Below are 14,269 nucleotides of genomic sequence, written 5' to 3'. Positions count from 1 at the left end.
TATTATAAAACATGTTTTCTATGCTAAAATTTCAAACTCCCAAACCTATAAAAAAATGCGTTATCCTTCTTCAAACAAAACAGCTAACTGCAGGTGTCCAATTTCCAATATCGTAAATGGAACAACTCCGCTCTTTACATATAAAAGGGAAGCTAAAAAGTAATTGAGGCGCCGAGCGCCAAAGGAGCTCAAGCACCATTTAACAAAAGTGCTACAAAATGGCCGACAAGTTTTCAGTGAATTTATTTTTTTAATTTTAAACTTGTATGTTGAAATGGACAATTATTTTCTAAGCAAAGCAAATTTAAAGAAATCAAAGTATTATTTGAAATAATATTTAATGAAAAATATCTATTAGATTCCAAAAAAAATGGTGTTTGAGCCTCTTTGGCATATAGAAAAATGAAAAAAGGTGGCACTTGATACTTTTTTTTGTTGCATAAGCTTCTGTGGCATTAACATTTTCAAACTCAAATAATGGCATTAATTTAAAAAAATAAATCATTTAACAAAAATGTTTTAATGTAAGGGTTTGGATAGCAATAAAAAAACATTTTGATATAAACAAATTTTATTATGCCAAATAAACACTGAAAAAATGGTCAAATTTGTTATGATTGTTACATGAGTTTGTTTGGCATAAAATTTGCCTTATAATATTAAATACGTTTTTGCCATTACAGCAATGATTTCAAAGCCTTTGGATTGTTTTTTTTTTTGTAATAACCGTCTATATACCCAATATTATTAATAATACTAAATCAAATCGTTACTCCAAACTGGCCAAAATAACAAAATCATTATTCAAATTTAACACCATCATTTTTTCTCAAGGATTCGGGTGATTTTTTAAATACTTTTTTTAGTGTATATCAATCGTAATTGGATATAAAACAAGTTGAAATTAGAAATAAGATTATTTTCCTTCATGGAAGTAAAAGTTTAGTGGACATAATTACTAAAATGATGTTAATAACCATATTTCAAAAGTAATCTAAAATATTTTAAACAACAGCGTATGTGAAAGAAAAACGGATAAAACATGTTAAACTTACCGCGATTTTCCTCGTTTACAGGTTTAACATACATCGAAACTATTTTTCTAATCCTTCTTGAGCTCATTTTTAGTTTTTTTCACTGTTGAGAACGTATATTCAATAAGACAAATCTGACAGCTGTTTTGGTCTCGCGCTCTCCATAGTATAATGGCGGATAAGCTTCTGTGGCGTGCCGACATAACGACAAAACAATTATGCCACAGAAAATAAATGTCTATTGTAAAATATCTATAATTATTTGAGCGATAAGACTTTGTGGCATGAGACATATCGATTTATAGAAATAACCTACATTCAAATGTCAAAAATCGTAAAAATGGCGCTTGAGCTCCTTTGGCACTCAGCGCCTCGTATGTGTGGTGTATTAATTCATAGTGCAGCTTATTTGTAAAAAAAAATATTTTCCAGGTCTACTTTTTTGAATTGTTAAATTCCACTCAACAGTAAAATTATAAAGTTTTTTTTCCTTCCTGAACAATTTGTCCAAATGCAGTTGGTTTGCACATTAAGCAGTCGATATGTCATCTATGATCTAGAAATGACGCTTTCAATTTAAATTTTTCATCAAATAATTGCTTGAATTAAAAAAATAATAATAATCAAAGTAGCATTTAAATGATTTTTAGTAAATGATTGTTAATTCTATGTGCGAAAGGAATAGGGTGATTAGTCTAAAAGCACTGTTTTCAGGAGAGCGAAAAGAGTAAGTTGTGGATTAATTTGTATGTATTACAAATTCAGAAACATTGATTCGACTTGTACCTTTTCTCATTTATGATACATTATAGTTAATTTAGCATATTCAAACAATTTTTATTTTTTCAAAATGTTTCACCTTATTTCTTTTGCACACACAATTTTTTGGTATAAAATGTTGAACGTACTTGTATTTTGGAGATTGTTTTTATCTGAAATAGGCATAAGAAACAACCTGAATTAAAAATTCCTTAGAAAAGCAGCACATTTATATTTACTTTAGTACCTACTGAGATATTTATTTCATAAACACATACTGATCAGTGTTTGGTTGTATATTTAAAATGATGTATGATAATAGTAGGGTTTTAGCACACTTTCTGCAGATTTCAAAGACTGTCATAAGAATAATAATAAATGTATGTATGTAATTGTTTATTACTTATTAAGATGACAACCCAAACCTAATATGATAGGAACACACGGTTACTTTTGATGTACAATATTTTATACTGCGAGACTTCTGAAGTTATACTTAGCTATAAGACTTACATTTTTGTACTTTTTTATTTTTTGATTAAAATATAATAAAGTTCTAAGTAATATGTATCATTCCTTCCCTTTGTAAGAAATATTTTAAGTTTGATTACGCTATTTACCAATATTGTAAATAAATAAAATAGTAGTTATTTTTATTTGAGATGTCCACCATTTATTGTTTATTTAAATAAAGTTTATAATCCTGAAATAAATGATTTTTAATTTAATCTACCCAAAATACTTGTTTCATTTCTAAACAAATTTCATAGAAAATATCACCACTTAGTCAAAAAGACACCATCAGCAGAAATGGCGATGAATGGGACCAAATAGAGCAGTGCTCCGCAACCGGTGTGCCGTGAGACGATGCTAAGTGTGCCGCGGTGCATTGCTCAAAAAAAAAAAACATATTTTTGTATATACTTATTTGTTAGCCAAATTTGCATACATACATGTCTGGTAATATATTTGAGCACCTGATGAAGTCAATAAAACAACGCAAGATCAGAATGAAAATAATATATTGACATGCTCTGATAAATTAGAAAGAGTTAAGGCAAGGATCTCTACAAATGTACCAAAGGACCTACCAGACCACCATTGAAAACAAACAATTAATTTTGGATGCGTTTCAAAAATATTTAACTTTGCTGCAAAAGAAATTTCATCATTACTTTCATACAATCAATACGACTGGTTCGAAACCCTTTTGCAACCAGAATGCCGAAAATTCTATATTACTGTATTATAGTGGAAATAGTAATATAAGTACAATGGAAATATGTCCATTTAGTTCTTCGTGGTGTGTGATGTTTGTATATTTAATTATTTATCAAATAAAACCAAACTAATGTAATTTTTTTGGTGCATAGCCCCTACAAGGGGGGAGCTGACAGGGAGCCCAGGCTCAGTGGAGGCCGGCGTGGCAGGTCAACCAGATAAGTGAGATAAACACAAATTACAAATTTGCTCTAATAGTAAAAAAGCACTATTTTACTGCACTGGTTTTGATAATTTAAAACATGCGATTTTAGGATACAATGTATTATTATGTCAATACTCGACAAATAATGAAATTATTCTTAAGCGGACAACTAACCATAATTCAGGTGGATGTATTAATAAATACAAAAAATCGCTAAACATACAATCAATACCATTATTTTTCATCGAACACCATTTGAAAAACGCTATTTAAGAGTATCACTCCCTCTTTAACCTTAGCGATAGGTAGGGGAGCCAGCCAAAGATCCTGGCCTCGGGTCCCCCATCAGGATGTGGGGTTCATGTTTTGGTGTATAAATTTTTTTACGTGTGCTGTGCCGTGGAATTCTGGGAAGACCTTTGGTGTGCCGTGGGTGAGAAAAGGTTGCGGAGCACTAAAATAGAGGATCGTCCCAACACTAGGGTTCTTGTTTATAGTGACTTGCCCGAATGGCAATGAAATATTATTTTTCAAGCTTTCAGCCAATGTTCCCTCTAAGGTGTGCGCGCGCACACCTACCAAAATATGTCCGCACACATGTTTTCATCCCCCGCACAGTCCTCACACGAAATTATTGTAAAAGTTTCAAGAAGGGATCACCATATCCGTCTTGTTCTATAGCATGCCAAAGTATACGAAAAAAAGATACGTATTTTAGTGTGTAGCCGATGACTACCTATGTGTCGGGTCCTCTACATTTCTTAGTCTTTGACATGTTTCAACTTGCAAGAAATATTGCCAGTACAGTCTCACAGTAGTCCTTATTGTGAAAACATCACAGTTCTTACAATATTTTTTTAAACGGTAAAAGTGTTAGTGCCAAAAAGCAGTGTTTTTAACTTAAAATGTTTATAATACAAAACTAATAATCAATTTTTGTAATAAATTGCTTGCACAGTTACATAATATATAGTACAATACTTATTAATTATAGAAAACTTCTCCCCTAAAAATGTCAAAAAGGAGTGCATGTGATATTTCAAATGCGATCATTAAGAAAAAATCCTGCGATAAATTTAAATTGGAATTGCTCTCTGAAATCGTCGAAATAGAAATGCTATCTTTAATGCATTCGCAAAGTCGAAATTGGTGACATTATATTTGTTTATTCGGAAACAGATAATTGTGTCAAACGCATCATATGCTCCGCAGCAAATATGCTTCAGAATTAACAATTCACGTCTGGAAAGAAGTGGATTGAATGCAGTGACGTCCCCTGGGGATAGGCAGATTGGGCGTCACTTGGGGGCGGCAGTTACCGAAAGGGCGGCAAATCGAGGAGAATCATTAGGTATATAGGTATAGAAAGCTACCTAAACTTAAAAAATAAAAGTGGTTGGAAACAAAATATACCTATTAATTAGGTACTATAAAAGTTTTAACAGGACTTGATGTTTTTGTTGGGTTTGCGATGTATAGTTTACTTCCGTTGTCATTGGATGTCACGTTCTTGGTGAACAGCAGTGACACGTGCATACCTAATTTAAAATTTATCCAAATATATTAGCCAGTCATAGTTTTGGAAGTTGTGAGGTGTATTTTTAAATGTACATATCTGAAACTGAAACCGTAGACTCGCAATATTGTCTATAGAAGCAGAGATGGCATTTAAATAAGATTTAGTGGTAAGTATATCTATATCTCGTTAGTAATGTATCCATACAACACATTTCTTAGATATTGAAGTCATAAAGGTGATAAAAAGTACTGTATAAAAAAAATGTGGCGGCATTTTGTCTTGGGACGTCACTGATTGAATGGAGGTTGTATATCAAACTTAAAGGCATTTACCTAAGTCAAAAAGTACACCGGGATGTTGTTACGAAATTGAAAAATTTGAAAAGAGGTGGATTTTTGAAGGACGAAAGAATAGGATTGAGATGGCTAAGCACAAAAAATCTGGTAGCGATTTAGTCAAAGTGTTAATCGATAATGTACTAAAAATAAAAGCTTCTATGCTTTTTGTACAATATATTCATAATCATGTGTCTAAATACACAGATATTCCCGAATATTATGCATTAAAAAAGAAATTGTGTGTGTTTATGGGGGGGGGGGGGGGGTGTAAATTTACCGCACCGGATGAGACCAACCCTGCACAGATGTGTTGATGATAAATTATTATAAATTGAATAACTCCATATTCCACCTATCCACTACGCAAAACATGAAATAAACAATAGACTGTCTACATAAGAAAAATTTCTATGAAACAATAATTTTGATGGGTATGGGATGGGGGCGAATGAAAGATCAAATACATGAACAACGCTTTATTCGTTCAAATTTGTGAAATAACATGAAAACATTATTTCAATAATGTCACAATGATTAAAACATTGATACAATCATGACATCGATTACATTTATAATAGTAATGAGTAACACGAAAATATTTCCAACGTCAACAAATAGAAGCTTGCAAACATGTTTAGCTAAATAGTTGAAAATATACTAAACATTCAGATGAAACGAAGTAAGATATAATCAAAAGATGCATTTTATTTTAACACTTACAAATACAATTTGGATGAAATGCCTTAATCCAGATAAAATTACTCAATCAAAATTGACTGGCCATAAAATCTTTAAAATATATTTTGGACAGCGTACAAATCAATAAATACTTTTAAAATGCAATATAGTCCCTAATGACTTTTACGTTTCAATTATTTTCTTACATATTCTTAAGAATAGACCCTGTAAAGTAATAATACATTTGAGACAGAAAAATCTGCCAATTACAAGTAGCTCACTGCCAGTAAAAATTAATACCCGATTGTAAAGAATAATTAGAATTCGAAACACTCATTCAATCGTAGACATTCAAAAATATCACCTTTCTCATTCTATTACATTAAAGATACATTTTAAAAATAGATACATATATTTATTGGTAGTTCAAAATATACAAAAATGAATAGAATTGGGTGATTGCGTGCTCACACGCGGGTGCGATAATTAGAATTGGCAAGTACTTTACTTATTTACTAAACTTAGATGTTTAACGGAAGGAAATGTACTTTATGTGAGTGGAAGGTCATATACTCAAATATAGAAATACATAATGAGTTTAATTTAACATTTTTTTGTTCCCCTCCCCCGACATTAAAAATATGCAATTGTAAATTCTACATAACTGTTTTTAACATTTTGTAAATGAGGCCATGTTCTCAAATGACCCATTATTACTATGTATTCCAAGGAAAAAAATGGTATTTCTTTGTTTCCTGGTGGTTTTTGGTAAAAACATTTAAATTTTGATAGGATGCTATGAAAATAAAAAATAATCTTTGATATTCTTGTGGGGTTGTTTTTCTAATGTTTTTTTTTTTTTGACCAAGAAGGATCGGAATACGCATGTTTTGATTGCCAATTGAGTACTCTAACCACTGAGTTATGAAGTAAGTGCAGTTGTCACCTGACAAATGAAATATGTGTTAGAAACCCGTTTAGCTCATGATTTTTTCCAAGATTTGTCGATTAGTATGCTTTTGAGGATTTCCAAATATCAGAGTATCCATTGACTCAAGAGACTATTGCACTTAAGTAATAAGTTTTATCTCTGATATTATTACAGGGTTGATAATTTATTAAAGAACCCATTTTTGTGCTGAGGCAACCGAAAAATTAGAAATGAAGATATAAAATCAATATTAATATAATATTTATTATAATAAAATCAATATTACTTTGCAGTTGTTTTTTGTTGACACCTGATTGTACTGATAACTATTTCAGGAAAGGTGGAATTTTTTAATAAATATTGAATAAATACAATTGACACATATAGATAAAAAGTGGAAAAGACATCATTATGTACCTATTATAATATTAAATAAGTGATAGTCTAAAATGATTTTTCTACATAGAAATTTTTCAAAAATTTAGGAATAAAAAAATAATTAGAATGAATAAGTCATAAATGCGCGCATACATATTTCTACTGGCAGGGCGAGATATTCTTTCAACTTAGCATTAATATTTTTCTTATTTTTAGCACAAAATAAATTTTATTGAGGCAAGCTATTCCGTCAAAAAAGGGGTTGACCTACACAATAGTAAAAATATTCACTTTGCATTTTATAAGGTATAATAATGAGAATGTGTGTCCAAATTATAACTTTGCCGAAGCGTACAATTACTGTACCAAGTGTGCTCTCAATCCTGCAAGCATTTCTCCCAACAAATTTTTCTGATAAATTTGTTTACATATTATGATGTACTCATTTCATTACAAAAAGTCAATGACCGGTAATTTTAAAAATAAAAACAATTTGCTATCTCTCTTTTGATAAGTTTATCATAACATATATTTTTACATCTGGTTTTCAAATGGGCCCAAGAGAAGTGGAGTATGCTACGTTTATCAATATTAATATTTCATTCACCCTCTTCCTTTGTCTATTATGTTATTTTCAATTTATTATATAAAATATTATTATAAAATTATTTAAAAATTGCACATCAAATCAATTGATTATTCAAAAAAGGCTAAGGTTCTGAGCACACTGCGGTGCAGATCGGAATATAATTATTGAATGACAGAAACGCTAATGTTTCATCATTAATAACACAAAATCATAAGTGAGTTTACATCTTAGAAGTTCTATCCCAGAGTAGTTTGGCGCCGTCCATACCAATAGACAATGTATGCTCATACGATTTTTTTTAAATACAGTCCAAAATCTTTCATAACAAACTTCATACAGTAATTTAAACGGCATTTATATATTTTTGATGATGCCGGATAGCTTATCTCACCTCTCAAAAATCCAAATGATTGATAAACCGCTTAAACTTCAAAAAGAGATATTGAGAAAAGTTTTAAAAAAAAGAGACATTTTAGAATAAACATTATTTTAAAAACCATTTCACTAAGAAACAAAACGAGTTGCACACCGTGCTGTTTTCATTGTGAATCCTAAATATCTCAATGTTTAACGATAATATTATTTAAACTTTCTTAGAAAAAAAACTTAACCAACATTAAGCAACTTATAAACTAGCCCTTTTGACATTTAAACAAAGTCAAAATATTAACAACGTAAAAGAGTGACTTTTTCACATGAAGCATTACTACACATATAGAAATATTTTAGATGTATTTATTTGGCACAAGAAATTTTTCACATACAAGAGTAAAGATCTACGGAAATTAAATCACATTAAATTTACAAAGATTCTGGTCTTGATCAGTGAGTAATATGATTCTACATACAGTATAACCTCGTTTTTACGTGCCCGGAATTCACGTTTTCCCGGCAATTGCGTGTAATTTTTTCAGTCCCGATGGATTTCAGTACATTTAATACCCGCATTTACGTTTTTCTTTCCCGCGATTTACGTCGGAAATATTCAAAATATGCGAGTTACGTGCGCTTGACAATGATTGGGTCGTGACATTCGAACGGCGTAAGGTGTTTGGAGGGAAAACTCCGTGTCTTTAGAACGGCGCACGGTGATTGGTCTTTACATAACAAATATACATGATTTTTTAAAATTTTTAATTGAATGTTGTTTTTTAATAAAACATTATTTTTTTAGAAACATGTTCTTTTTTTCAATACCCCCCTTTTACATTTTCCCTCCAATTAGGTTTTTTTTCTTCAGTCCCTTAAAAAACGTAAAATAGGGGTTATACTGTATTTTTTTAAACTTATAATTTTGTTCATAAACTAATTGAAACATCGCTATTAGAAATCATATTAAATTGATAAATTAAAGTATCGTTGAAGTAGACATTATATTAGTAGTATTCTTTTTAATGATTGCAATGAAATACAAACTATTTATTTATTTATTCAAATATGGTATGGTCCAGTTGCATAAAATATTATAATTTTGAATCAACATTTTTAATTTTAATACGAAATAGACCCTGATCAACAAAAGAATCATAATTGCTGATAATTTTCTCCTCGAAACAACATCATTTTGTCATACATAATTACGCAGTAATTTAAACAACATCAAATATATTGGGACACATCAACGCTTTTATGACTAAACCTGGCACTTTACATGTGCGTACTGTATTTTTAATGAAATCGGAAATCGTGATATCCTCCTATCAAAATCACAGATAAATTGAGAAAACCACTTAGTGGTTTGAAAGCAGGTTCAATCAACAGAATATGTAGCATTAATATGTACAAATTACACATCCAAGATAAGTAAGTCAATGACATAGATATTCATTAGTTTGTCAGATAATACAATATAATAACATTACATATTTTTATTTATCAACAACAATAATTATTTTTTATATTCACAACTGAAACTCACTAGACTTACCATCAGTACCAATTAAAAAAAAATCTTTGACAAAAAAACATATTTAAAAATACATATTTAGCAATTAAATTTCTTATAGATTTCATCTTGTGCGTATAGGTCCCGATATAGCAATAATAAATTTGAATTTAATAAATCAGAATAAATAATTTACACACTGTGAAAATAATATTGTAATCCTGGATTAGTAAGAATATTTTTGGCTGCATAATCATTGCATAACCAAACCCATGGTAAGTCTATGTTGAAGGGAGATAGTAGTTGTGAAGTACACACAAACACACATCCAAGCAATAACATTGACACACCTATTATCACCAAAATTCGATTCTTCGCTGCTCACATTTTCAACAGGTTCGATACTAAATAATTTTCGATGACGATTTGGGCTGAAACAAAAGAAGGACACGTTGAAATTATTTATCACGGCAGCCCTCGTGGATAAGTGCATAAGGCATCGGACTCTCAACCGGGTGTTTTTGTGATAGTTTCACTTCTGCACTACTATTTCACTACACTACTGTCACTAGAACTCATGGCATGTTGTAGTTTTAAAAATAATTATATTATCATGGCAGGTATAGCCGTATTAAGTAGTAGTTTTGGTACTGTTCGGTTATACGGAATACAGCGGAAAATGCATTTTGAAAATAGCCGATAAACTGGATTATTTGTTAGTTTGGGTTAGTTTAGGTTAGGTTGGGTTAGGTTAGGTTTGGTTAAGTTAACCTAACAAATAATCCAGTTTATCGGCTATTTTCAAAATGCGTTTTCCGCTGTATTCTGTCCGTATAACTGAACAGTACCGTAGTTTTTTTTCTACTACCAACATCTGATGTTAACAAAGTCAACCTGATGTTTTGAAACCTGCATCAGGACTCATTCTCAAGGGTGATATGTATGTATTGATATCCCACTACCGACATTTCTAAAAGAGTCTTCCGTTACGCTATTGGAATCCCTCTTTAGCCAGAAGGGTTTGACACAATGAAAGATGGAGAATTAAAAAAAAAATCAGAATTATACAGAAATTAGAATAAATATGTTACTTTTTATATGGCGATATTTTAAGATTAAATCGATAACATAAATATGTTTAGCTTTATGGTGAGACAGGAATGTCACTCACCACAGTTAGAGAAGGAACCCGAGTAACAGTAATTAATAAAAACCAAATACATACATGGCAATTACTAGCAAAGACAAGAATGACTTGCTGTCATGATGAGACAGTTCTAAGTATAAGTTTTGTATGATATAAACATTCCAATGGCTACAAAACATTCTATAAATTCGTAAAAGCTTGATTGTCTGATGGACGGTCGACCCCACAGTGCGGCACTGGCGATATTCTTTTGCATGTAATTGAATGGAATGTAACGCATAACACTCAGCTCGGCTTAACTCGAGCCACTATAGGAATGGAACAGCCCAAAATTTTACCCGAAAAAAAATTCGTTCGGCTTGAACGACCTGTCCATATTTCTTTAAATCAAGAAAAGAAATCTGGAAGAAGGTAGTGAAATTTACCAAATTAAATATCTCGTATCCTAAAATCTATACTTCTGCCAGTATCATCACCTCTCTTTCTACTCAGCACAAATTGAAGCCATTATAACAAGCTCCTCTTCAAATGAACTTTTCATTGCAACCGATACTTTGGATATTTCAAACGTCTGCTAGTTTTGGCTGTTTAAGTGCTGGGTTTACTACAAGCTGAGCTGCCATGCCATACGGTGCCGGACTTCATAATAGATATTATCCTGCTTTAAAACCGATTCACTGCTGACCTGATAATTACTAATTAATTACCACATTTAAATATCATGTTATTTATATCTAATGGCCAACTAATGCAAACGCGCCAGTCGCGTTGTTAGCACTAAATGAGTTAAAAGACATAGGTGATAGCCAAAACATTCATAACTTATATTTTCTTCTTACCCATTTTACTCCCATTGGATATTGCGATGCCATATGCATCTTGATCGCATTCATTACTCAGAGTTAGGTCTGCTCCTTTTACTAACAATTCGTAGCACGAATATGGATAGTCACCACCAGAAGAATACATAAGAGCTGTGTTGCCCACCTAAAATCAATATGTTTCCTCTATTATGCAAACCAAATTTATTGTTGTATTCAAATTTCGTTTAACAGAGCCAATCTATGTTATCTTTCCACCTGTATATTGGTTGAAATTGTCATGCGTAATGAATGCTAACAAACACCAAGAATAGAATATAGTAATCGACTGTTGATCATTTTTTGTTGTATAAGTACTGTAACATGATCATGGACCCCACATCCTGAAGCGGGCCCCCAGGCCAGGATCTTTGGCGGGCCCCCCTACCCATTGCTAGGTTTAAAAGCAGTGGGACGCTCTACAAAAATGTTTTCTAAAACGTGTTTCAGGTAAAATTAAGCGTATTAGGTTTATTTTTCGAGAATTTTTTGTATTGTTGAATAAATCTACATGAATTATGGAGTCCAATAGTCATAAATTGCATCACACAATTAGATATTTTTAAATGTAAATACTCTTCAAGTAAAATAGCGTCGCAGGTGACTTTTCTCCCAATTAGAGCAAATTTGTGATGTGTGTTTATCTCACTTATCAGGTTGTCCCGCCATGCCGGGCCCCCAGGCTAGAGCCCTGTCAGCCTCCCCCTTGTGGGGGCCATAATCACATCTGTATTAATGGCAACCAAATCCTATATCATTCAATGTACCATGATAGAGTCATAAGAGCCTATTTCTTAAAGTGAGGATTCAAATTCGAATCTAGTCTTTTAAAAAAAAATATATTTTTTATTCAAAGCAATGATCCAATGGATTGAGCGAATAGGTAATAATCATACCTCGTAAAACGTCTGTTAATATAACCTCAACTCCATGGAGGCCCCTATATGCTTGAAATGAGCTGGAGCAAAAATGATTTATATTAGAGAAGCGTGTTGTCTGTTACAGGTTCAAATACAGGCAACTAGCTGATGGAAAAAACAATTTTTTATTCAACAAAGAATTCATAGGATTTGACAATGTAACATTCTTTTATTGAACATACACATTGTTGGATTAAATATTGTTTAACTACCTAAACTAGATGTAAACCTTTTAACCGAATGCAAAAGAAGATGAATTATTATCAAACATAAAAATGAATGTTATTCGTTACATTGTCCTGATGATTGACATCAGCGCCTTCTTTTAAGAGAATTCTAAGAACATCATGGTGCCCGCCAGCGGCTGCCAGTAAAAGTGGCGTCTCACCCTCAAGCCCTATGCAATTAACGTTTGCACCACACCTGCAATCAAAATAAATGCATTATTAGGAAGATTTAAAATGTATGTCATGACTTTATTCAGTTAGTTTGAAATATAACGTTGAATCTAAAACGAGTCTTATGATTATTGTGAAAACGAATTAATAAAAAATGAAGTTATCCACCTGACAAGATTATTAGTGGCGGCAACTTGTCCATAAGATGCCGCCCAATGTAAACCTGTCAGGCCATTCTCATCCAAACTATCAACATCCTTTTCTAACATTATTTCGTCCTTAGTTATTTCGCCGCGACCAGCTCTGTTGTGAAAACTTGTATCCGGTAACTGCAAGTCAGGAGTTTTTGCATGTGTATTACCTAAAAATAAATATATAGTTAATTAAAAATACATTAACAATGTTTCCTTTGTCTAATTTTTTTCGCCAAGGTAACATTTAAAAAATAGGATTTATAGAAACAGGTTTGGGAATTATTTGATGTATACGTAAATGCATTAATTCTAAATAAGAGTAATAGAAAACAGATATCTCATTCATAGACATTGTTCTATTTTACTTAAAACTGTTAAGTAAACAAATAAATACATGGGTGTATTTAAAATATAAAATAAAATCGAACTTTTATAATTTAATTCGTACTGAGTGTACAATATTAGCTAGAAATACACGATAACAATGAAAATACGTCAGATTGAAGGCTTCCAAGGTTTAACAGATGTAAAGTTGGAACACAATGGAATTTACAAACCTCGTTGAAGATTAGTCAAGACCGTGCATTGAATGGGTTTATATGGCGTAAAAGCACTCTTTCTCATGCCATCATCTAAGTTTGGTGCCCATTTAGGATAGTTGTTCCCACTATTTCTGCTAGCGATACTATCTTGACTGCTCGAGTCCACTTCATTCTTTATTTGATCGACGATTTCTTGCTTTATCTCGGAATCTTTATGCTGCGAAGAATTGCTCATAAAATCATCCATTCTTCTATATTCTCATTCCATATGCGATTCTTCAACTTTTCCCTTTACAAACACATAGAATATAGTTTTTACATAGCTTTCCCTAGCACGTCACTGGCGTATCAAATTCAATACTCAAAACAAAAGATGTCAAACACAGCTGGTTATAATGTTGCAAGTAAGCACTGTACGAATGAAAATATAATATTTTTGATGTGGTAATACTAAAAAAAAGCTGTTGTGCTTACTTCATCCATATTATTTTGATATTTTTTTTATAGTTGAGAAAAATTTTATAAATGATTTTTCAAGAAAGTTTCCGAGAACTTTTTTAAAAAAATATGGCAAAATTGGTAGGTAGGCTAAACATAATATGATCATAACATGGCATACCTACAACACGATTGATATAATAAATAAATCAATGTTTTTTTATAAATCTGAA

At 31.6% G+C, this 14,269-nt stretch overlaps 1 protein-coding gene across 2 annotated transcripts; it reads right to left on the bottom strand.

Moving 5' to 3' along the window:
- Nucleotides 1-2,175: 2,175 nt before the first annotated feature.
- LOC147068575 (uncharacterized) lies at nucleotides 2,176-13,961 on the bottom strand. 2 transcript variants are annotated; one of them, XM_085952542.1, is made up of 5 exons: nucleotides 13,614-13,961; nucleotides 13,031-13,223; nucleotides 12,758-12,887; nucleotides 11,524-11,671; nucleotides 8,792-9,968 (listed from the first exon to the last, which is right to left on the bottom strand). In XM_085952542.1, exons 1-5 carry the CDS (start codon nucleotides 13,843-13,845, stop codon nucleotides 9,919-9,921), a joined length of 753 nt encoding a protein of 250 aa, XP_085808668.1. In that variant the 5' UTR covers nucleotides 13,846-13,961; the 3' UTR covers nucleotides 8,792-9,918. The 2 variants fall into 2 exon arrangements, with proteins under 2 accessions (XP_085808669.1, XP_085808668.1); XM_085952543.1 differs by lacking the exons at nucleotides 8,792-9,968; nucleotides 11,524-11,671 and adding an exon at nucleotides 2,176-2,685.
- Between the last annotated feature and the right edge of the window lie 308 nt (nucleotides 13,962-14,269).

The sequence above is a fragment of the Rhyacophila brunnea genome, unplaced genomic scaffold (assembly GCF_057557595.1).
Source record: "Rhyacophila brunnea isolate RB1 unplaced genomic scaffold, BYU_Rbru_1.0 scaffold_3, whole genome shotgun sequence".
NCBI classification, from domain to species: Eukaryota; Metazoa; Arthropoda; class Insecta; order Trichoptera; family Rhyacophilidae; genus Rhyacophila; species Rhyacophila brunnea.
The sequence above is the reverse complement of the archived record's forward strand: the minus strand, read 5'-3'. Positions and strand labels throughout refer to the sequence as shown.

What these genes read in the sequence shown, in the direction of transcription:
- LOC147068575 (XM_085952542.1), bottom strand. Translation starts at nt 13,845, where the DNA reads ATGGATGATTTTATGAGCAATTCTTCGCAGCATAAAGATTCCGAGATA. An exon ending in GCCACTAATAATCTTGTCAG is followed by an intron (nt 12,888 to 13,030) that starts GTGGATAACTTC and finishes TTTTGATTGCAG; the next exon opens with GTGTGGTGCAAACGTTAATT. An exon ending in ATCCAATGGGAGTAAAATGG is followed by an intron (nt 9,969 to 11,523) that starts GTAAGAAGAAAA and finishes CTTTTGTTTCAG; the next exon opens with CCCAAATCGTCATCGAAAAT.